At 37.6% G+C, this 25289-nt stretch overlaps 1 protein-coding gene across 1 annotated transcript; it reads right to left on the bottom strand.

The window, feature by feature from the left end:
• On the bottom strand, window positions 1-24906 carry LOC136252437 (nucleolar and coiled-body phosphoprotein 1-like). The gene is made up of 10 exons (XM_066044865.1): window positions 24813-24906; window positions 12590-12862; window positions 11897-12205; window positions 7311-7625; window positions 6488-6643; window positions 5857-6105; window positions 4390-4508; window positions 3521-3688; window positions 2913-3087; window positions 1-169 (listed from the first exon to the last, which is right to left on the bottom strand). The coding sequence occupies exons 1-9, from the start codon at window positions 24838-24840 to the stop codon at window positions 2926-2928; spliced, it is 1779 nt and encodes a 592-aa protein (XP_065900937.1). The 5' UTR covers window positions 24841-24906; the 3' UTR covers window positions 1-169; window positions 2913-2925.
• Window positions 24907-25289: the final 383 nt, after the last annotated feature.

Below are 25289 nucleotides of genomic sequence, written 5' to 3' on the forward strand. Positions count from 1 at the left end.
TAACATTACGCATTTATTATGGTGTTTAAAATATGCAAAGAAAGGTGTTAAACACATTACAGAGCACCATTACATGATACAAAAGTTACAAATAGTCTACGTAAATCTGTAGATGTTAAACTTCCTTAGGTAAGAAATCATTTTCATTTTACTTAAGAGCTGCCCTATCCTGTAGTGAAGAAAAGTAATGTTACTGAACTAATGTAGCTATTTTTATAACAATAATACATACAATGTTTACACTGCAAACAAGACATTTTACTATTGCTATTGATCATTTTAACCCTTAAACCACATAGGCCAGAAAACTGGCCCAAACACGTGTGCCTTGCACAAAATACTATAACTTTCAAAGCAGCCATCCTATGGCAACACAATTCATGTCATTCTACTTGTGATGTAACAAGGATGAAAATGATACCAAGGGTTTTTCCCTAATGCTAAACAGTGAGGCCAAAACTGGCCAAGTAAATCACTCTTTGGCAAAGAAACACACAAACCCTTTACGTATCTTTATAAAATGATCCATAACTTAATGGTGGTTGTGCTCCTATCAACTTGCAACAAGTTCCGTTCACTTCGCTGTTAAATTTTCTATCAGGCCATATATGACTCACATGAGTAAACCCACCATTGAAACTAAAGACATGGCAGGAATTTTGAAACACAGAGATGCAACTCGCTGTTGTTCATTGCTTCATAATAAGTAAGCCACTGTAGTTACAGTGTTCATTTAACCTTCTCCAAGTAGCCCAGTGAAGAGACTTCTAGTCAATGTGTTGTTGTACATAAGCTATAAGAATTAAGCCCCACCTAGTGTTGCCGTGCTGCCCATACTGTGTAAACACACATTCCCCAAAAGTTCTTTGCGGGTGTAAGGGCTTTGGAGACATTATCATGAATCATAAGTATAACAGGTTTAGAAAAAAATTAAAAAATTTAAGGAGTCATAAAAAAATGGAAACAAAGGAGGTCACCTACACCTGCAGATATACTAGTAGACACATTTAATCACTGATTGTATATGGTTTAAATGTCCACTAGTATATCTGCAGACGTATAGGCAACCTCCCTTGTTTCCCTAAGTTTTTTTCTATGATCTTTTATACTTATTTGTTTACCGTTTTGTAACATTATTATGACTGGTGAGCCCAGAGGTGATATTTTCAACTGAGCACATGCCCCAACTAACTCAAAAGTGACGTGGCCATTGTGCTGTGTTTTCAGTTATGTTCAGCCTGTTTCACAGCCAATCATCACAGAAAATATGAGCGATTTTCATCTACAAACATAGGGAAGCCATTGCACTAGCACAAATTGACACCTTGAGCTGTCAGCAAAAAGAAATTGGACATAAAGGAGGACAAAGGTAAGTCCATGATACTTGCATTGTATGTGTTGTGCTACGACAAAAGGCACCTGTTGGTCTGAAGCAATGAACAGTGAAAAACCAAGCCTGTAGCCTTTGTTATTATTGAGTTACACTTGTCTGAAGGCAAGCAGGTAGTTAGTCAATCAGTAGAAAATTGCATTGAATAATTTTTATTTTTATTTCGCAGCAGCATTTAGGGTCATACTGAAGGTACTTTTGGACTTTGTTATACCTAACCAATACTGTCAAGGCACCAGGATTATATTGTGAAGCTGACTTTTGGGTGATATTTTTGGCCAAAAAAACCCAAACCTCTATGATGCCTAATATATAGTACTACCATACTGTAAAATTGTTAAGTATGTTACTAACTAAAATGTGGCCTAGTCTGGGAAAACTGGTTTTATTGCCTATTTAGAAATTCTGGCTTTAAGTATTTAGTGTGTTGAAGTTCACGAATGGTTGAAGCTACATGTGTATACCAAAGTTTTACAACTTTTACACCAATTCCTTACCTTCCAGAGCATCCACTGTACAAGTAGCCAACAACTATTATGCTATGTACAAGTTGAGCTGAACCCTGAGAAAACAACTGAAAAAGAAAGTGTCTCAAGAGAAATAACATTTCAACCAGCTATATGATTAGTGATGACAGTAAAACCTCCAATACAAGCTCAGAAATGGAGCGCAATAATTGATGCACTTAAATGGCTTTCCATTTAAAAATGTAGGCTTTGATTGGATAATTATTCAAATTGTGCCAGACATTTGAATGAAAAAATTTTTAATGGGTTAAATAGTACTAAAATGAGGCAAATTTCAAAAAAAAGAAGAGTTTTTGAGGGTTCAGCTCGGTGCATACATACTATAGTTTAAATAGTTTTTAACTTGATGTTGACTGTATCAGGTGAACTCCAATAGCTAGGAACGGTGGAAGGGGAGGGCAAGTGGTTGTTTATAGAAACGAATTATAGACCAAATTATGGATCATAAACTGGCTAAAATAAAACGAATGTTACAGCACAAGTCTTTATTCAATACCATGCACAGAACTGTACAACCACAATGCAGTTATCTCCAGGCTGGCCAGAGCTCTATTAAAGCCCTAGATTGCTTATATGGATTGCTTGGGAAAAAGCAGACCACTCAAATATATTTATTGTGAAATTTGATAGTTTATTTGTGTAGCTTTGTGTTCTTGGTGAAAAATCCAGTCATGGGTGATAAGACCAGTTTTCCCAAATCCAGTCACAAATAAGTCAAATAATATACATTGGTTTTTGTATATACAGCTTCTTGTACTGTGTTCATGAAATCATTAAATAATCCCATTTACAAAAATTTACAAGAATTAAATATAACGTTGGTATTCAGAATAGGCTAACCAATACTAAGGTATGCAGATTTTCTAGGTCAGTTATACATATACACTATTAGATACTTTGAGAAAAAAAAGTCTAGATTCTATGGTTTTCCTCACTTAAAAGAATATTTGTAAAAACGTATGCAAACATATGCCCTATCCTAATTTTTCACTTACATTTTCATTATCGTCATCTTGCTTCCAACAAGGTGTACTTATCTGGTTTTGGGACAAAGTTGTGTCTGTTCTCCCATTTGTTATTTGTCTTCTCTGAGAACCTCTTCTTGAATTCCTTAGTAGGATCATCCAAACATGGCCAGGGGCCCTTCATGTGGTTTGTGCCTGGCACCCCCTGTAGGGGTAGAACTCATAGTGGTACATACATGTGTCAAGTTAGCTACATAGGATTAAGGACGCTTACATGTACACCAATTTTGCCAACATGTCAGTCTCTTCAGATGACTACTACTACTGTGATGTATTGGAAATTAATTGTAAGTTTACACTTTTTTTTCCAAAACTTTTTGAACCGGGACAATTGTTACATGCTCAGTAAAAGTGGAGTGGAATATATTAGCCTATGGGAATGGTAGACCAAATTACGTATTAAGCACAAACTCTTTAAAACATATGTATTTTACAGTATGCATATGTACGTATTGGTGATAACTGGTCAGAGAGACTACCTTAAACTAGAAGATGTAGTGTTATGTAGGCCACTGCCAAATAGTATGAACATTATACAGTGTATATATGTACTTATACCACTGATGTGTACCACTTACCTTACTACCCCACCTACTCCTGGACCAGAGATAGTAGTCACTTTTACGAGACTTTAATATCTGCATAATACAGAACTTATCCTTATTATCAGTACTAGTTTGGTTGAGTATGCAGTTCCAGTCATCAACAACTTTGTATAAGTGAGCAAAAGGAACATGCTCATCAACCTGTAAGCAATTGCAAGGTCACTGTGACATTCCATACATACATACATACATACATACATACATACAGACAGCTAATTTTGACAATCCATGAAATTAAAACTCATTGCATTTATTATATTGAATAACTTTTTCTAACCACATTCCCAAAGGTTAATTAGTAGTTACTGTTTGTGAATGAGTAGTCCATGACATCCCATAATAATTTTACTATAATATCATGTTTCTGCGTGAAAGATACATGGCCTAAACAAAATTATAAGCATAGCAAAAATTAAAATCGGTAAAATTTAAACATGGCTTTCACGAAGGTTATTCATAGTTACTTATTTTCTGTCAAAAGTAATTCCAGCTGGTACACAGAACAACACATGCATTTTCCTGGATACCTGATGAGGTTGGAAACAGGTTCAACCTTATACGTACATAACTACAGCCAGAATGTTACTATAGCTACATGTAGCTATACATTTGCACAGTTCTATTTGCTAATATTGTGATAAAAAATGTATGCAATAATTGTGATAGATGATATACAAATATTTTATATCGCACAACACTAGCATTTAGTGATACCGAGGTAGTTTTTCCTACTACCGTATATACCATTAGAATGTGATGTTGCATTAAATCTTACATGTTTATAATGATCAACTCTTAACTTTCAAGATTCAACATATTGTAATTAATTGTTGTAGCTATACCTTGTGTTTCTTTCCCTTTCCTTTATTCTTCTGAGCAGTCACAGCTTTCCCTAAATCAGACAGCCCGGTAGCCTTGCTGTCCGCAGCCTTCTTGCCTTTACCCTTCCCACTGGCAGCAGCTGTAAAAGCATGTAGTTCTAGCACTGTCAGTGCTTGCATGGTACATAGTTACTACACACATCCAGAAAAATTTCATTCCATTTTGAGTTTATAGATATAGGTTCTCCTAGACTTACTGATAGAAACTAGTTAGCTTTGGAGAACTTTAACATACCAGGCCAGACTTTAATAAACAGGGGTTCCACCCTGGAACATGGTAATTGTCGGTAACTTCAGTCTAGCTAGCTATAGCTACCTCAGTACCGTAAGACAGGAGAATAAAAATTTGATGAATTGGCTGCATAGCGGTCAAATTTTAATTTGTCAAATGTCAATAAGCATCTCAAAAGTCAGATCTGTGATTTCTTGCTTTTTGTAAAATCTTACTTTGTCAAAGCCAATCAATTGTGAATTCTGGCATCAAATTTTCCTTTTGTCAATATTAATTTTTCTGTTGTACAGTAGTAGCTAGCTAGCTAGTAATATTTCATACCAAAAAATACGTAATCACTCTCCAGTACTGTTCTTACCATAATTATACTAAGCCTTTAGAAAATACGAGTGAAAATACGTATTACCAGCAATCAGCTTTAAACCATTAAAACGATAATTATTATAGAGGTGCTTATTGCGTATGAAGAGCCTGCCTTCTGACCCTTGATAGCGGGATGGCATCAAATGATTAACCAGGTCATTAGCTATTATTCTAGTGATAGTGAATTGTGTACTTGGCAGCTGGTCTACAAACTAGGTAGTTTCACCCACCTGTGCCCACTCCGTAAACTGATTTCGGGCATGCGCCTTATTTTTTGAGGGTATTTCAGATGAAACCATTGCAAACCCTCCTGTATCCGCTACTGATGTGAGTAGCACAAAAAGAAAATTCACAGCTACATGCATGAATTACTGTATGCAATTTACAAGGGGGTGGATCCACCCTACAAAATTTTGAAATATTATGGCTTAAACTACTCTACACGCAGATACATTTACAGTAACATTGCAATAAAGATATTGAAACACGATAAAATATGTCTGCAAGACAAGAGAAATTAAATAGTACAACTGCACATGTTTCAAATTAAATATGGCCTATTAAAACAACAGTTGCCATGTGGAAAATATTACTTATGCAGCCTTTAGTTCTATAACTATTGTGTTTCTCAAGGGTTGCTATGCAAAATAGAGATAGGTCATGCATTGCAGTCAAGTTGGTAAGGTAGATATGTATGTAGTGTTCTATTAAAGTCCTGTATGATCTACTAGAGTATCTCAATCAGGAAGTACAGTGCTAAGGATATTTATATATACTGTACATTGTTAATGGGAATTCATACTGTAAAATGTCATACATAATACATACCGTACCTGGACTGGAATTTTGTTTAAGAGGATTAGGAGATTCACCACCATCAAGGTTACCTTTTGAACTTGCAGCTCCTACCAAAAGAACCACTTGTTTCATCTTCATTACACTTGCATTTAATCCTTGGTCCTGTAAGACTTTATTTGCTATCATTTTTGTTGAACCTTTACTCGTCACACTTTGTGTAGCAACAGCTTCAGTGCCACCTTCCTTTTCTCTCGTTTTTATTACTGGTATTTTCTCTGCACTCACTAGATGATAAAAGTTTCTTTATACTATACCATTTCTCTTTAACCATATTCTACATATAAATGTTTAGGTAATTCCATGCATATGGCTGGTAAAAGGTTAGCTATCTATACATTAGCAGAGCAAGTACAGTAGCATGCCAATCTACATAGAAAGAGTGTGGCTGTATTGATGCTAAGATGCCAATCTCGATCTACTCTCCACATAAGTAGAAACTTTAGTATTAATTAAGTTATAAGTAAATAGTTGTAATCAATTTTTTCATTGTATGTGTAGCTAAGTACTGTAGTGGTTGTATGTGTACCCAGGCTGTGGACAGCTTGCCCAAAAACAGTCTTGCTGCATTAAAAAGCCTTAATTTACAATAAATAAATAAATAAATACCTGAACTAGATTTTTGCTTCTTAGCACTTGGGGGTCCGTCAGTAGCATCAGTATTCTTCATGACACCTTTTTTTTTCAAATTTATCTTTGGATCTTTTGCATGCTCTCTTAGTACAGCACAATCATCAGAGCTGCTTTCCTGTTTTCTCTTTTGTCCTGTGTGGTGGTGACATGGTGAATTAGCTTTCTGTTCTTTTTAAGTTAATACGTATATTAATGTATTATTCTAGTACCATACTTATATTCATTATTACAACAAACAGTAAACTTCCACTTGTACACATACACACATAACAACTCTTAAACAAGACATCAGTCTACGTACATATGTTTGTTATTGAGCTGAGGCAAGTTATAAAAGTGTATTTTCTGCATTGCTCCACACTTCAAAAGGATACAGAGGGTTACTGCATTCATGATTTTATTACCAATGAAACACTCGCGTAGTTAGGACTAATGTGCCAGTTTTAAAAGTACAAGCATTAAGCCTATGGGGGTAGAAACTCAGTAAAATTATTTTGCAAGGGAAGATACACGTTTATGCCACAAAACCAGCTGTCAGTGTAATGAAAGCAAGTGACTGCATTGATCTCTATATCCCATTTTATGTTAACTTCTCCCTCCTCTCACTGCACATTTTCATCCAGTCATTATCTCCACAACATTTCCACTCCCAATGTTTACCCTTGTAGTCATTACCACTAGACAATAGATGTTACCATTCTAAGGATACCATCATGCAGACAGGAGGAATGCATGCCCTGTGGCAGTATACGCTTCCCCTCACTCTATATGAATTAGCATACAAACATCGCTGATATACCTGTGATGAACTTTAGCTTCTCATCACCTGAACGTCCAGTGATACCAATACTGTCTGTGCTGTTATTTGAGCTGTCGGCCTGTTTCAAACGTTCTATTAGCTCTGGTTTTGTCCCACTTATTTTCAAGTGTCGCTCCTTCAGCTTCTTTTGTAATTCTTCCACTGTTATCTTTGTGATATCTTTGTTTGGTGCACTTCGTGTAACATCAGCATGAATGGTGTCTTCCTGTTTCCTCTTTTTTCCTGGTACACTTGCATCCTTAGTTGAGCTCTCACCAGTCACATTAGCTTTTACTTTATTTTTTGAACCCTTATCTGTATGATACATAACATGTTATACAGCTAGAATTAAAACATAAACTACAGGAAAATGGTGTAACTATAATTTATAATGTACTAGTTTTAATTTTAAAATGAAGTAAGGTTCCAGCGATTAAAAGTAGTGAAACAAGAGATGATGGATTGATGGTAGCTATGAGGGAAAATCTCTACTTAGCAATCTGGGAAATCCCTACTTTGGCATTGAAGCAAATGCCAAAGTAGGGATTTTCCCACACTGCTACAATGCCAAGTAGAAATTTTCCCTCATACATAGCCACCACCATTAGGCTTGTGGTTATCTAAATTTTCTCCAAAAAAGTTAACATTATGCTTTTATTATTCCCAAAACGCATTATTCTTAAAATTATTCCCAATTTTATTATACTTTAGTAATTAAATTTTGCAGCAGACTCTGAAGCAGTAAAAACTGCTAAATCTAGCTGTATCAATGTCAGAAAACCATTTTTGCTAGCAAGATGTTTAGTGATTAGTACAATATAGTAATGAACTATTCTGTGCCAACAAGAGTATATAATAGTAACCATAGTAACCAAGAGTATATAGTAGTAACCATAGTAACCAAGAGTATATAATAGTAACCAAGAGTATCTAACGGGTGTATTACCCCATGATTAATGATTGTGTAAAGTAACACAGAAATTTCAGTAATTGTTCATTTATATTGCCATTAAGGGTTGCCGTATTAACCCTTATGGAAATTTTGTGTGCAACTTGTATGCAGTTTGCAATTACACACATGCAGTGCTCTTAAGATGGTTGCAAAACAATAGCACAACTTTACATATTCTCTGCATGCATATAGTTCAATAGCAAAAAACTAGTCCAGTGAGTTCTTTTGCTATCATATTGCACATATGTAATTTGCTTTCATACAATAGCATATTCATGCTATCCTTTTACTTGTATATTGCACGTGTGCATTTTGTTCTCATACAATAACAATACATTGTGCGCTTTTTGCTTGCATATTACATGCTTGCAGTTTGCTTTCATAAGTTAGCTGTATTAGGGGGTTGGTTTGATCACAAATTACACACTTGTAGTCCACTCTCTTTTTAATAGCCAATCAGATGAAAACAAACAAATGTTTAAAAACCGCACCCAAACTGTTTGCTACTATTGACAACCTGTACAAAGAAAACAAGAAGTAGTCTATATTAGTGGGATGTGGTGTTCTACAAGAAAACTTGTTGTAGCAGTACATGGCATTACAAGTACAGCTGAGGTTGGCGTCTTGAGTCTCCTTGAAAGTTGTGCATCACAGGTGGAGAAACATTTCTAAACATGAATAAAATACTACCTCTACTGTTCATTATGGCTTCTTTGTTCTCTGTAACAAAGTGAGGGAGTGTGATTTTTAACCTTTGATTTAAACACTATAGAAATGTACAATTGAAAGCAGACAAGAAGCAGGAGAGTATTTGGACCTGTATCAATTTCTACATTTTGCTTTTGGACAAAGCTCAACTAAAGATCATCTTTGTAAAAAAATTGTGTGTAGTGAGGCCAAACAGACAGCCTGTGGCTTGTAACTGACTTGTAGTTTTGAATTGCATGCATTTCTTGTAGATGTGAATTACAAATTTAAAAGTAATACAAATATGAAATAAATAACCTGAGTTTGCAAGCTGCATGCATGCAGTCGCTCAGCTGCTAAACTGCTCGCAATTTGCACACATGCGATGGCACATATGCAAGTGTTTACATGTAACAGCTATGAAAATGCACGTGTGCAATTGGGCCAAATACTAACATGCACACACATGCATTTGATTACATGCAAATATGTGTGTTTATGTGCAAATTTTCATAAGGGAAGCCAAATTCAGCCACTAAACCAAGTGAAAATATGATAGCCTATGGCTAATGTGTAAGTTCTGGCACTGCCAAGCAGATCCCTGAAGGCGTGGCAACACGCTCATTTGTGCAACCGTTGTTTTAGCAAGCTGGGATTATCTTAGGTCCTTACTGGGGGTTAATCGGTGGGCACAGCCCTCCCCCCACAGGTTTATACCTAAAGCCTTGAGAAATGGAAAGGTTTAATTGATCCCAAAGTTGTATAATTGAATTGTCAATATTCAATGGCATCACAATAAAATTTCACCAAAACTGAGTATATTTATGCCTAAATTTTCAAAAATTTTCTGGGGAAGCATTCCCCCAGACCCCCCTAGAATCCAAAGCAGCTTACTTTGCCCCCCCAAGCTTAATATTCTGAGTTTAGCCCTGCTTACTACACTTTGTACAATATTAACTGTTGATACTTGGTTGAATAACACAGAAAACTGGCCAACAAAGACCCATTGCTATGTACGCATTTCAAATTACCATTTCGCATAAATGAACAATTACTGAAATATCTGTGTTATTTTATATGCAATCATTAATCATGGGCTAATACACTGCTCAACACTCTCACTGTTTTTATTAAATACTCTTGGTGCCGATCATTCTATTGAAGTAAATGACTGCTCTATTAGAGTACCTTGATCTTGATATAATTTTATGCTCTAAAACTGCACCAAAGTGCTTTCACCCCATCATTTTCCCAAAATTATTCAGGCATAATTTTTACATCTCTAACCATCATCTCTTGTTTCACTAGTTTGAATCACTTCATTTTAAAATTTTTATTACATTAGTTTATTAACTTTCTGTTACAGCATATGTAGCTATCAAATGGTACGGTAGTACTGTATAAGTAGGGATCCCCTCAAAAATCTCATACGCTGCCCAAAATTTTGCCTTCAAAAATCACCCTAGAGACATTTTACGTGACGAAAATCACCTTTATGGAATAGTACTAGTCCATATATGTAATACATTATACAGCATTAAATATAACAAACCACTTACAGGTGGCTGGATGTGTCTTGTCTTTTCTTTTATCTTCAATCAGGTTGCTTGTCTTCTTCTTCATCCAATGAAACCGTATCGAGGCATTAATTTTCTGTAACAATGCTTTCTTTCAGCACCATATTTAGATGCCACAGAATTATTTCAGAGCTGAATTTCAGAAGCGCTTCAATTCTGGTACTGTTATAAGAGGTACACTTGCTAGATATCTGCAACTTCACGATTGGCATTCGGTTCACGATAAGTTTACGACCACGCCCACAAAATAAAGATCTTGGTGGACTAATAATGAAAGAGTACGGAAACTTCACCTCTTAACAATCTAGCTATTTATTTAACAGTAAACAAGATCACCTTACTCCTTATTGGTCTAGCTAGCTGGACACCCCTTGGCTGGTCAACTTGAGATATACTCTAATACAACAGTCATGTATGATAGAACAGTTACAAGTTACATTGGTCTGGTATAGCTATTTTTATAAGAAAAAGAAGCAAGCACAATATAAAATCAATATATTACATTATTGTTCTAAAGGAGACAGGTACCCCTCAAGGTTGATGGCTGGAGGCACACAGGGACACTTAGATCTAGAATGCGATCCCCTGATACACATGAAGAGCGCAGCAAGGAGAACCCACATGGTACAATACCTTATTGTCAATGAAGCTCAGCTAGATCATTGAGGGGCATGGCCTCAGCACTGATTATAGAGGCAGGCAGGCAGGCAGGCAGATAGTCAGTAGAAAATTCCATTGAATATATATATATATATAATTATTTTAAAAATTTCACAACAATTTATTGGAAGCCTTTAGAATCATACTGAAGGTACTTTTGGGCTTGGTTATACCTAACCAATACTGCCAAGGTGCCAGGATGGAGTTGTGAAGCTGGTTTTTGGGTGAATTTTTTGGCTGGGAAAGCCAAAATGTCTATATGATCTCTAATATACGGTACTACCGTACTGTATGAAACAGTTTCATAAGTAACAGCTTCAGTTGTGAAACTTCAAGAATTGCTTTCGTCGTGCCATACAACATGTCATGACATAAACCTCTATGACATGTGGCATAAAAGTTTCAATGTCATGGCATCCCTAATTTAGGAGAGGATATACTATAATTTACTTAGTGTGGCATTTATTATAATTGATAGTTAATAAAAATCAATGTGGCTACTATTCAAACTCAACCATTATAGCTATTTGTTGTTTGAAAACAATGTTTAAACCATTGATGGTGACACTACTCAAGTACAGCTATTATTGAAGGTGTAACATTTAACCAAGGAAACATATATGTACAATAGTAGTGTGTATACTGTGTATATTCCTTCCCCTTATCCTCCCAATTATACCACCACACAATACAAGATGATAAAACTACACCTGGATCATTCTTTGGTTTCTTGACATTTGGAGGTCCGGTGGTATCAGTACTCTCTATGTAGCTATTTGAGCTGTCGGCCTGTTTTAAACGTTCTATTAACTCTGGTTTTGTCCCACTTATTTTCAAGTGTCGCTCCTTCAGCTTCTTTTGTAATTCTTCCACTGTTATCTTAGTGCTATCTTTGTTTGGTGCACTTCGTGTAACATCAGCATGAATGGTGTCTTCCTGTTTCCTCTTTTTTCCTGGTACACTTGCCTTCTTAGTTGAACTCTCAGGTTGATGGCCAGTTGCATTAGCCTGTCCTGTGCCTACATGTAAACATTCAGTAGGTAGTTACATGTATACACAGTGACAAAATATTGGGTTGCCAAATGAACAATTTTTTTTACAATCACTTTTTTAGCATTTCTCGACATTATATAAGCTTTGTGAGATTTCAGTGCCAATACCTGTGGAATTTCCAACCAATTTAACCAAAACTAAAAGCCGCTATATTGGCAATCATTTGATAATCTATAACAAAGTCAACACATATGACTAATGGATATAACCAAACTTACGTATACTTGGCATAATATTTACACACCGAATATTAAAACACGTATATTTCTGATTTAACATGTACAAGATTTCACCATTCAAAAATCTATTGATGCCAACGGACAACCAACTATCTCGCAGTACACATTCACCTTGTTGTAACAGTTGTTTGACATTGTTAGCCAGACTGTTCAGTCCAATAACTGTAAGAGCTTCTATCACTTTATCCCAACTAGCTAGCTTATCAGTGTTCAGCCATTTACTAAACATTTTCCTACAACATGTTTTGACATCATTCTTTGCGTCTCCTTCAATGATGTTCAGTTCATTTTCATATTTTGGTTCCAGTAACTGTAGTCCCAGGTAATACCATTGGTCAGTGACTACATTATTTACTAAATCTCTCAACACAGGACGATCATGACCTACACAACACATAGACAAAGTTAATTCACTATCATTTTATTATATCAACATCAGCATGGCATTTTAAGGTTATAATAAAACTAGTACCGTCATATTAACAACTCCTTACACTTTTACTCATCCAGACAAATCTGCAGGCCACTAGTCTCATATTGTCAGACCAATACATGCCAGGAATTTGAGCGTTTGTATTTGATAAGTGTTTGGTGCTTATATTGGACTCTATAACTGACTCTGATAAATACAAGTGCTCTGTTTGTTTCTACATGTGTGCGATCCAGATTGATTGTTGAGTGGAATTTTTACTATGAAGGCTGGGTTCGCTCCAATCAGCGAAAAACTTGAACCCACAATAATAATTTTCATCAAAGTAGAGGTTGTTGATAGAGTTAAAGGATTTCTGCTGTCTATTATCATCAGGTTAGTAGGCATGGTAAAGTCTTAAGTGCTGATGACAACCTCTCGCTATTATGTTGTTCTTGAGGCTTTCCTTCTCTAAATACTTTACTGTTGCTTCATTTCATCCTTACAGTTGCCATTTCAGCTGTAGTTCTCCGTACGTTTATTCTGTTTATTAAAGTCAAATCGAACTGCAGGATTGTAACTATTTATATGGGGTAAGTGGAGCGGACCAGACTCACATCCCTAGCAGGTCCATTTCAGATATGGTTGAGTTCGATATGGTACGTGTTTACATTAAATTGGAAATCGCTCTGATTCGAGATGGTTCAAACTAGGGCTGTAGGTCAATTATTGCTAACTGGCACCATGACAAGATGAAACATAACTATATATGTTTCATCTTGTCACAGAGTACATGCATTAAGTGAACAAACTTATTTAGATCAGGATCTCCTGTATAGCTACTAGCTAAATTGTAGCCACATAAGTAGGCTATTCAGTATCTGAGATTTAGTTACAATATATGTAACTTCTAAGTTTAAAGTTGGAGCTTCAAAATTATTTTCTGAAGAAGCTGGAAACAAACTGTCAGATAAAGGTACTTTTATGTGAAGGTAATAAACACCACAGCATAACGGCAGTATGTTTTGGAACCACTTTTGGCAACTTTCAGTATGTCTAAAAATTGCTACTTTTTTTGGCAAATATGGAATCAAATGATTACCATGATTGGTAACTTAAAGTTACTGCAACCATCAGAAGTCATCAGATCAACTCAATACCTGAAATACAGTATGTAACATTGTGTTTACTATGCTTGTAGGTATACAATATTCAACAAATCTTAAAAACAATTTGCCGATATACAGTATGCGATCCTTTAACCTTTTTCCCCTTGTAGCTAGTGGTTCATTAATTTCTTTGTAACATAGTTTATGACTGTTAAACCACAACAAGAGGAATGAAAGGCAACAGACATACGTATCACAGATCTGAATTGCCTTAACAATCAATAAAATCAACACAGCAATTCACTTCATTTTTCAATATTCTGAATAGCAGTACAAGAAGTCCCTCTACATGAATTATTTCAAATGCAATAGATGAGGTACTAACATTACCATTGATAGATTTTTCAGTCAACTAAGGCCATTAAGTGTTTGCAGGATACATTACAATAAATAAACATCCATTCAACATAACTACAAAACACACTGTAGAAAGTACAATACGTACACGACAACAAATACTAGCTACTAGCAAGTTCACCAATCAGAAGATGTTTATAACCAGGCAGGCAGCCACACAGGCTGAAGACTGGCCGTGGGTGTGCCTGTTTTACTAAAATTGTTTTCTGAAAAGTGTAGGTGTGTGTGTGTGTGTGTGTGTGTGTGTGTGTGTGTGTGTGTGTGTGTGTGTGTGTGTGTGTGTGTGTGTGTGTGTGTGTGCGTGTGTGTGTGTGTGTACTACCTATGTTTTTGTCCATACGCACCCATGTGAGCAAAACCATTAAATTGCAAAAGCAGCCTGCATGTAATAATTAAGTGAAGTCTATAGTAAACTTCCGCACAAGTATACTTTGCTTTGAGGTGGTTTCTTTTTGGCAGTCTGAAATATGGATGGGTGTGGCTACTCTGCTCAGACTTGTAAACTATCTTCACTTTGGGTTAGAACTGTACGGATTATCGGATCGGTTAAAATATCAGCCATTGACATGGAAATTTTTACCCAAACATACAGGGTTGTACTATAACTGTCTCATTTTGATATACTTTTCAGCAAAAGAACACTAGAACACATGTATCAATATGGCATCTCATAGTACAGCAATTGTTCAAAGAGAACAATGAGCCACTGGCGCCAAACAGCTGCACAGATAACATACAATACTGATGTATAATCTGTTTATGTACAAACTACTGCTACTGTATAAATATCGGTCATGATGTCAGTCCTCGTACTGATTTGTACCAATTCCAATAATGAAGATCCACCATAGTCACACACGACCTGTGGTGTTTATTGATATAAGTGTCCCTTAGTTTGCTTGAAGTGTCTCTGCAATCAGTCCAGTCACTAGGGCTGGAATGAATATTGAAATTGAACATTCACTAATAAAGTGTTCGAACATTCAAAGCTTCAGTGTTAGCTCTCAAGTCACAGATTTTCTTGTATTTATGCACATCCTTCTTAAGTTTTATCTTACTAATCCTATTTAATAAGTTTATAAGTACTAAATGATGTGATTGATTATTGCAAATGGGCATGTCTGCTATACTGCACTCGTGCATAGGTAAACACCAACTAATGGCTAACAGTACAATTGCCATGCATTATCATCTACCACTTTAAAAGGTGTTTTAGGCTACAACTATGGTAGCAAGCTATGGTTTAAAAGTGGGCATGGAACACGAAGATCGATTACAAAGAGACGAACATTGATCACACAAGATGAATAAGCAGCTGCAATAAAAATAATGACGCTTATTTGTAATTCTTTTGTAGACTATGCATGAGTGCATTACGAAGCTTCAAAGAATCCTTTATAATTACTTAACGCTTGAATCCACGAAACATTAGAAACTTCGTCCCAGCCCTCGGAAGATTTGTGCACCCCAATTATCAATTACTGACTCAAAAGTGAAGTGGCCTTTATGCTTTGTTTTCAGCTATGTCCAGCCAGTTACACAAGAATAAGAGAAACACCTCTTCAATTAATCCAGTCTCCACAGAAAACATGGACCAATTCCCATTTAATTTAGGGAAACCATAGTCTGGCAGCACCCCTTCGCATAGAGTAGGGGCAGGTGCTGCCCTTTGCATAGTCTGGCAGCGCCCGCCCCTTACTCTGAAAGCAATGGACGGTTGCTGCCAGACTAAGGAAGCTATTGTGCTAGATACCGCGAATTGACACCTTGAGTTGAAGAACTGGGACACAAAGGAGGATATAGGTAAGTCCATGATGTGTGCAGTGGCAGGCAGGCAGTAGAAAATTCCATTGAATAATAAGTTTTGTAGCAATCTATTGGAAGCATTTAGGGTCGTACTGAAGGAACTTTTGAGCTTGGAACTAACCAATACTACCAAGGCATCAGGATGGTATTGTAAATCTGGTTTTTGGGTGATATTTTTGGCCAAACCTCCATGATCCCTAATATACAGTACTATCGTACTGCATGATAATTAGGCCACTCCAAATAAATTCTGTTTCTTGTCCACCACCCACACCTGTTTACAGTCAGCACTAAACATTCCATTGTATTTGTCTGCTTGTTTTTCTTGCATATATACTCAGTACAATAACAGTGCTAGAAATAAGAATTTGGATTTGGCTGGTCATATGTCCTAGCAAAATGGATTTTGGTCGGCCATTGACAATTATGCTAGGTCATTTTAGTTGCTGTAATGTAAATACTTGTATATGATTGGTTGGTAAGATTCACTGCAGTGTGTGAAGCTTTGCTTTCTAGAGGGGTATGAAAGGCTGCTCCCCCAGGAAATTTTTGAAATTTAGGTGCTCTGAGATTGAATTCTTTTGACTCATTTATACTACCACTGTAGTATTAGTGTACAATATAAGATTTTTTATAGCTGTGTATATAGTAAGGTTACTAATTTACATAAGGTTACTGAAGTACATACTAGTTGAGCATGCATATCGGTCTATATCTATCCCTATAATTGAAATTCCTATATAAAATTTATTCACATACAGATCAGATGATCAACATGGAGAAGCTACAGTGTAGGGGGAAGGAGCACAGTACTGAAATAACTAATGAATACTCTTTAAGTTTGTATACATTCAATGAATATATGCATGTAAATAAATTATAACAATGTTTATGGTGATTTCTGTAAATATATGAAAATGTCTAAATAATATAAAGATTGAGCATTTATGTCAGATGACTAGTACAACAGATAAAGTCAAAGTACAACATAAAGTCAAGTACAACCGAAAAGTCAAAGTACAACATAAAGTCAAGTACAACAGATAAAGTTAAAGTACAACATAAAGTCAAGTACAACCGAAAAGTCAAAGTACAACATAAATTCAAGTACAACAGATAAAGTTAAAGTACAACCGAAAAGTCAAAGTAAAACATAAAGTCAAGTACAACTTAGCTGGAACCTAACCAGTTGTCCCAGTCGTCCAACAAAATATTGTCTTCTGAGTTGCTACTATCACTGTCTAATTCACTTTGACCTGCAGCAGCCCGTGTCTTGTATTTTTTTCTTTTCGTTTGGTCTGGCCGTCTTGTTTTGGCTCTCCACCACAAATCAACAGATGGGTCTGGATTAAAGTTATCCATGGATGCGCCATCTGTATTAATCATTAGCAGATCTTTCAAGGTCTCATTTCCAATTGATGATCGTCTATCAACTTTTAGCAGCTTAAGCACAGAAAAGATTCTTTCAAGTTTCCCATTGGAGACAGGCAACGAGAACAACAATCGGCCAAGGGCTAACACATTGGGCCAACTTGAAGAATTTGGTGAGTGGAACAATCTCCACCACACAGCCCGATAATCTAGGGTAGCCAATGATATGAATTGTGTGGCATACAGCAACATGTCATAAAATTCATCCCGTAGCTTACTGATATCTACTCCAGCTAATTCCAAGGGAACTTTGAACCTTTGCCCTAGTCTCTCTATTGGTGCCAAAGGGTCCATCCTCTCTGTATTCTCATCACTTTCACCATCCTCCTCATCTAATGACCTCTGCCAACCATGGGTAGCTAGTACGGAGATAACATCCCTTATGACCCTGAGATCAGACCACGCTAACCTTCCCTTCATACAGGCGGTCACAGCTGTGCAAAATTCTTCATGTTTGGATTCGTAAAACGATTTTGCTTGCAAAAGATTTCTCAACTCTTGACACTGGTAGCTGCCATCATCACTCAACTTTGTTAAGGTTGTACAATATGTTTTCCATTGTTCCAGTGGCTTGGAGCTGAGCTTGTTCACTTCCTTGGCAGTACGAATCAAACTACTAAATGCACCCAGAACATCTAGGTCATCTTCTTGCATTACTTTAGAAAATATTGCACAGGGAGACAGTAAATCAACAAAAAAGGCACACCCTAGCAAATATTTTGCATCAACCCATTTCCTCAGGTATCCCTGAAGTTTAGCACGATCCACAGCTTGGACAGAACTGTCCATTGACAATGCAGTAAGGTGGTTAGTGTATGCTCCAAACTTTGATAGAATACGTTTCATCGCATTTACTTTATGGGACACCCACCTTGAGCCACTTGCGCGTAAAGGTCTCACACCAGCATCATCAAATTCAACACACTACCGCAAATCAGCAACAACTTCCTCCAACTCACGGCATTTTTTTGGAGACTTCTCGTAAACGTAGTATAGGCGAACAAGCATTTCATCGATGAGATCAAATACAGTCCCCTTCAAAGCATCCTTCAGTGCCAATTCTTGTCTATGCGCTAGGCACCACATCCAGAACACCCACTGTAGCTCTCCTTCAACCAATCCTTTCAGTCCAGCTGCAGCAATATTTACAGACGCGCCATCTGTCCCAATCCCAACTAACATTTTGCAGTTCTCTACATTCAAGGCAGCAACACCAAATTCCTGTAGCGCACTTTGCAAACATTCGAATAGGCCTTTAGCATTGCCACTCTTTGGTCTGGAAACTGCAAAATACTCCATTCTAGAGTATATCTTCTCATCTGTTCCATCAACATCACACCACTGAACAAGAAACAGTTCATCATCAATTTTGCCTACATCCGTTGTTCCATCCATTAGAATCGAGAAGAACTTGGCGTTTGTCACAGTCTTGCACAATTCGGCCATTCTTGTTTCAGCAATAAACTTACAGAAGGTCTTTCCTGCATTTTCATTTACATATGAAGTACCGATGTTGACTCCATGGCGAGATTCTAAGTTACAAATGGCTGTGTATTTGTTAAAAGCAAGCTTGTGGTTGGCAACAAAATATGCTATATCAAACTTCTTTCTCAGGTGGTCCCTATTACCTTCTGATAACTTTTGCAACATTGTACAAACATTTCTGCTTGAAGGCTCACTGGCTTTAGCAGTTGATCCGGATTCTTTGCAATGAAGTGACATAGCATACTGATGTTGATCGCTACGCGCGTGATCTCTGACGTTGCTGGTCCTAACAGAGTCCGCACCAACTATCCATTTCTCACTGTAGTTTCGCATGGATTCGATTCTAGACTTGTATTTTAAGCACACCTTGCACTTCAATCTATTGACTGTCCTCTTTCCTTCCTTTCCTATCAAATTGCAATCCAGCCAAGAGAGGGTTTGGCACTCTTTGTCTAGCTCACTTCGCCATTTGACATATGTCGAATAACTGACGCTACGTTTCTTTGGCTCAGTTGTTGTCACAGAGTCTGAACAACTACGAGGTCGTTTCCTCGTAGTGGAAGAAGTCGACACAATACTCACTGAATCGGTAGAATTGTCGGAATCAGCCATCGCATGGCGAATCACGTGAAAACCACATGGTCACGGTCTAATAGGCGCTTAATGTCTCTAATCGATAAGCGCCACCTCCCAGAACGTGATCATGTAGGGTAGGCGAGCGACAAAGTTCACAAACAGGACGAGACCAGCTGCTGTAAAGGAGTTGTTGCCTGTAGACAACCTATAATTATTTAATTATCTTGTTTATTACTTTCGCGTGAGTTATTAATTCAGGTTTCATCAGACTAAAATGATTAATAATACTGTTACAGTTTGGCTGGCCATATGGCCGAACATAACAGCAAAAGGACGGTCAAAATCATAATTTGCTCGGAAAATGGCCGATGGCCGACCGTTATTTCTAGCACTGCAATAATTGATCTTGTAGGGGTGTCAACTCACATGTCAGTGTACCATAAAATCAGTAATATTTTAACTTCGTGTTATTTCTGCAGCTTAATTGTGAAGGCACAAGCTTGAGCAAGCTTTTAATGCAGTTAGCTATGGTTGTGACTAGGCAAATAATGGCTTGAAAAACAGCCAATCTTGTAATGAATTTCACCGCCGCCCACATGCACATATGCCTGGTGCAGGATGGGAAACACAGAATTTATTTTGAGTGGCTTTATTGATTTAAACTCCACCAATTGGCCAAGGGAGATTGAAAATCAGACAAGCACCATCCCAAGAAAATAGGATCTGGACACACAAAACTAGATCCATCAGACTATTTTTTTTTCACTCTCATATCAGGAGTTTACAAGTGTTGAAGGCGCAAAAGTGTAGAATGCCCAAGTGTAGAATTTCACACCCTAAGTGCTAGGCATGAAGGATAAAACATAATGTTCAGTATCTCCTACTTGCTTGATAACAAATTCTCTCTTTATTGAAATGTCGACTTCTTGCCAATCACTACCACTTCAGGCTCCTTCTTTCTCTTACCGTACTGCTCATCTCCCCGCTGCACAGCTACCAGTGAATTTCTTTAATAAGTGTAATAACAACAGAAGCCTACTAAGCAGGTGTGTAGGGTGGCCTGTGTGCTTGGTGAGGGTTCAATACTAGTATAGTGAAGTTTCATATAATCACTGTTACCACACAACCTCATGGAAGTTTCACACTCCTTTGCACCTTTGGCGCTTATAAACTCCTGCTCACTCACACACACACCACACACTCACAATAAAAGGTAGTCTGGACACATGATTATGTACATGTAGCGTCGATAAGTAAAACTGAGCTCAAACCTGCATCGCTCAAGTGAGCCTGTCACGGAAAAAATCAGTCCAGGTAAAACTGATCCGAAAGGACCAACTTTGGTTATCAAAACTGGTGTGGCCAGACTGATTTCGGTTAACTAAATCTATCCTGCAGTCCCACTGGACCATTTTTAACATCCAACATTGGTCCTCCCTGATAATAATTGGTCTCGGCATATGGGTTGTTACATTCTAAATATGTATCTAAATTCAACGACTCTCTGTCACTCACAACGAAGTCTCCTCCTTGCTCACAGCTGACTCCCAAGCCTGTGTACAGAGACAGAGCTGGACTACCTCAGAGACTAGTGAGATTTCTCCAAGTCCCTTACACTGCTAACATTTAATTTATTTAGTACAGTGACTCTAGTTCATATAACTTCTTTCTTACGTATGGGTACTTCAGTCCAACGCATAATAAATGTAAAGTACAGAAAAGTTTAGCTATAGCTATAGATAAGGATATCAACAAGCATTTAAAGTATGAAAAAAGAAATATCTAGGCCTGAGTCAAATATGCTCAAAAATTTGCCCAAACTACTTTCAGAAATTTCCCAATATTTTTGCCTTCAGTGTTCCCATTATGCTTCTAGGTTAACAACATTCTTACCATACTCTTGGAATATTAGAACATTTCACTACAAAGTAACAGAGAGATTTGCTGGCATAGGGCACAATACATGCAGTGTACGTAGTTATAAGTGCAGTTACTGCAGTACCACTGTAGTGCAGACCAGACTTGGCCAACAAAAAGAAATGACTGTTTTTTCCTAGACATGGTTTCAAGGAACTACAAGACTTGAATCAATAAAACTCTACGCCAACTGAGCAATTGCACTGTTAACTAGCGAGGCAGCATTAGGGCATGAATGGGAAGCCTGGTCCACTGCATTCAAAATCGGTATACAGCCAATGACCAGACTGATTTTGATCAGGCCAGATCAATTTGGGATACTAAAATAGGTCCGGCAGGACCAAATTTTGCCAACCAAAAATAGTCTCGCGTAGCCAGACCCCTTTCTTTCTTTTATGTGGGGGTGGGAAAAAAAAGGGTCTGGTGAACATAGTACAGCATCATCGTTGGCCTATCTCGAGATTGTGGGGATTCTACTGCGCAGCTTCCGGATTGTTTGTGGGTGCGAATGACGTGTTTTGGTAACCGTTGCGTCATTTGCGTCCTGTTGCCATAGATATAAAAGCAGTGGCTATGGTAATAGGACGCAAATGGTGCAAAGATCAGCAGATCACACTTTATATCTATGGTGTTAGGCGCAATTTATGAATTTGCGCAGTTTATAAATTACGCTGCGCATTTTGTGAATTCATAAAATGTGCAACAATTTATAAATTGCGCAGTTGTCCGGCTTGGCTGACATGGCAAGGGCGACAATACGGTTGTATTGGTTGTTGACCTACTGTCGTTCTAAGTGTTAGATCACAAGATTTCCTCGTGCAATGCATGCGAGGTGTGAGTTTCTCTCGGAGTTTCTAGTTGGAGATACAGTGTCGAAAGAGGTCACGGCAGAGAGATACTGAAAAGTTCTGTAGAGGAAAACATCTTGATCCTAATCACACATCCAAAAGCAAAACAGTAACGGAGGAGAAGGCGCAGAAGTTAACAGACGTTTTGAATGGCTGGAACAGAAGCCGGCCGGATTTCCCAACCTTTTCAAATTCTGCAGTGGGTTATATGACAAAGAAGTTTGTTTTGTTAAACTACCCAGACCTGAAGTTGGAAGATGTTCTATGTTTGCTTGCCAAACATAGGGTAAAAATCCATCATGTTTGTGCCTGCCCTTCACAAAGTCTGTAATTAGCTACAGAATGAGAATGATAAAACTGTCTTTGGCCACCATTGTTTAGTTACAACAGTTGATGACTTATTAGAGCATGTGCATTCAACTGAAAATGGACATGTGGGCAACAAGAAAACACTCGCAGAGGTATGGAAGTATAGTGAATTATGTATACCATCATATTCTCAAGCATCACAAAAAATTAATAGCCACTAGTCATAAGACTCTGACGTGGTTGTGGAGATGATTAGTTACTTATATTATAGCAATATTCTATACTGAAGAAGTAGTCTGGTCCCCAATTCTGTAATAATGCCAAGCTGTTAATTGTGAAGGACATGCAAGTCAGGCTGGATTTTAGCTGATACTTTTGGCAAGAAAGATCAAACCTTCATGATCCCCATAGGCATAGCAACTAGTGTTCTGTGATACAGTACATTTTGTGTATCACGTATCACCATCAAAAAATTGTTCGATACAAAACTGTATCATGATACTATAATGAAGTGGTCATGGCTATAGTTATGACTGTGGTACTAGCTAGCATAATAGCTAATAGTTGTAACAATATCCACTTTATCTGTACCTTATAGAACCGACACTGATTCTGCATTCACTGCGTATGAGAATGTCAATAAATTATATAGATGACAATTAGCTTGTTGTTCTATGGGTGAATTGATGAATTTCTTTTAGATGAAAATGAATATAACTTTTCTGGGGCTTGCTGTTCATCAAATGGAGCTGCACCTTTGTAACTAATGTATTGGAGTATAATGATATGTGTCACACAACATACCTGATTCCATGCAAACACTATATGTTTGCACTAATAACTGTATCACACAGAGGTGGCATTATGTAACCGCATGTTGTGTTACATCTGCACGCATGGGATAAGGTGAGAGTGAAACTATAAGTACATGTACCATTTGGACTGGACATGATGTTGGACACGAGTTACAATGCACCAAACCTTATGTGCTGATACACGTTTCATTACTGGTGCAGCATATATGCGCTGTGTTGGTATGTGCTGGACAACTGCTAGAAAAAGTATAGCGACAGGCTGGACTCGGTAGTCCCTGTGCCCATGAAAGCTAACCCACATGGAGAGATATCAGCAGATAAACCTGCTACCACAAGTAGTACGCAGAGGGCAGCAGAGAGAAAGACAGTGTGCACCTTATCCAGGTCAGCTGCAGAGTCCCCAGGGCACAATCAGCCTGCCCAGTATAATAATAATACGCAAGGAAGAGATACCCAAAATAGAAAACGGAAGCTAGTGCGTCACGGCGATCTTGACCCATGCATGTTCCTTGTAGTAAAACCTCGAGTAAACATAGCTATTAAGGGGCTTATTATACCTCCCTAAGAGCAGTCATGATAGCTACGCACTTGAATCGGCCAAGAACGTAACGGTGGTACACTGAATGGACCAGAATCCAGGGAGTTCACAAAATGCGCAGCTCTTACGGTAGTTCACAAATTGCACAACAATTTATAAAATTGTTGTGCATTTTATGAATTCACAAAATGCGCAGCGCAATTTATAAACTGCGCAAATTCACAGATTGCGCCTAACAATGGCAACAAGACGCAACGGTTAGCGAAACGCGTCATTCGCACCCACAAACAATCCGAAAACTTCGCAGTAGAATCCCCACAATCTCGGGATAGGCCAACGACGATGCTATACTATGTTCACCAGACCCCCGCCCTCACACAAAAGAAAGAAAAGGGCCTGCATGGCTACGCGAGACTAAACCAAAAATGATCCGGCCGGACAAATATCTTGCCCTGGACCAAATTATAGTTTCTCGTTAAAAGCCATGGCCATCATATAAATTGTCTAAAGGCAACAGTCACTCAGCACCCCTCAGTAAATTTATAGGTGGTTGATATTTTTGGCGGGAAATTCAAACCTTACGGTATTTTTCCATTGTATATCAATTAGTAACCTTACGGTACTACCTCACTTGTCTATGACCCGGTCTGATGGCTAGTGTCACACTTACTTACCACTGGCATTGATCCTCACTTCGGACATTCTAGTAGTAGTAGCACGGTTAGTCTCGTCCTCGCCTGCGTCCTCGCAGATCCTATTCTCCGGGATGGCGCTTATCGATTAGAGATTAAAAGCGCCACTCGATTATAATGGATGAATTTCATAATAACAAAAGTTGCCCCTAGCAACCTGAATTTTGCAATATCTGTAGAGGTAAATGTCCATAGTAACATCTCCAAATTTTAAAAGGATAACATATATTGATCATGAGATATAACATTTTAAAGTTTGTCATTTTACCTGCATAGCTACCGATTATCTATGAGAGGGGGCAACAGTTGCCCCTTCTGGGCAATCACATAAATAATGTGTGGGAAAACAACAAATTCAATTAAATAAATGTCATTTCTCAATTTACATTATTTGTAGGTGTGAATCCAACAATTAACCTCTCCAAATTTTAAAACGATAGAGTATAGCTATAGCTATAT

Source organism: Dysidea avara, chromosome 4, assembly GCF_963678975.1.
Source record: "Dysidea avara chromosome 4, odDysAvar1.4, whole genome shotgun sequence".
Taxonomy (NCBI): domain Eukaryota; kingdom Metazoa; phylum Porifera; class Demospongiae; order Dictyoceratida; family Dysideidae; genus Dysidea; species Dysidea avara.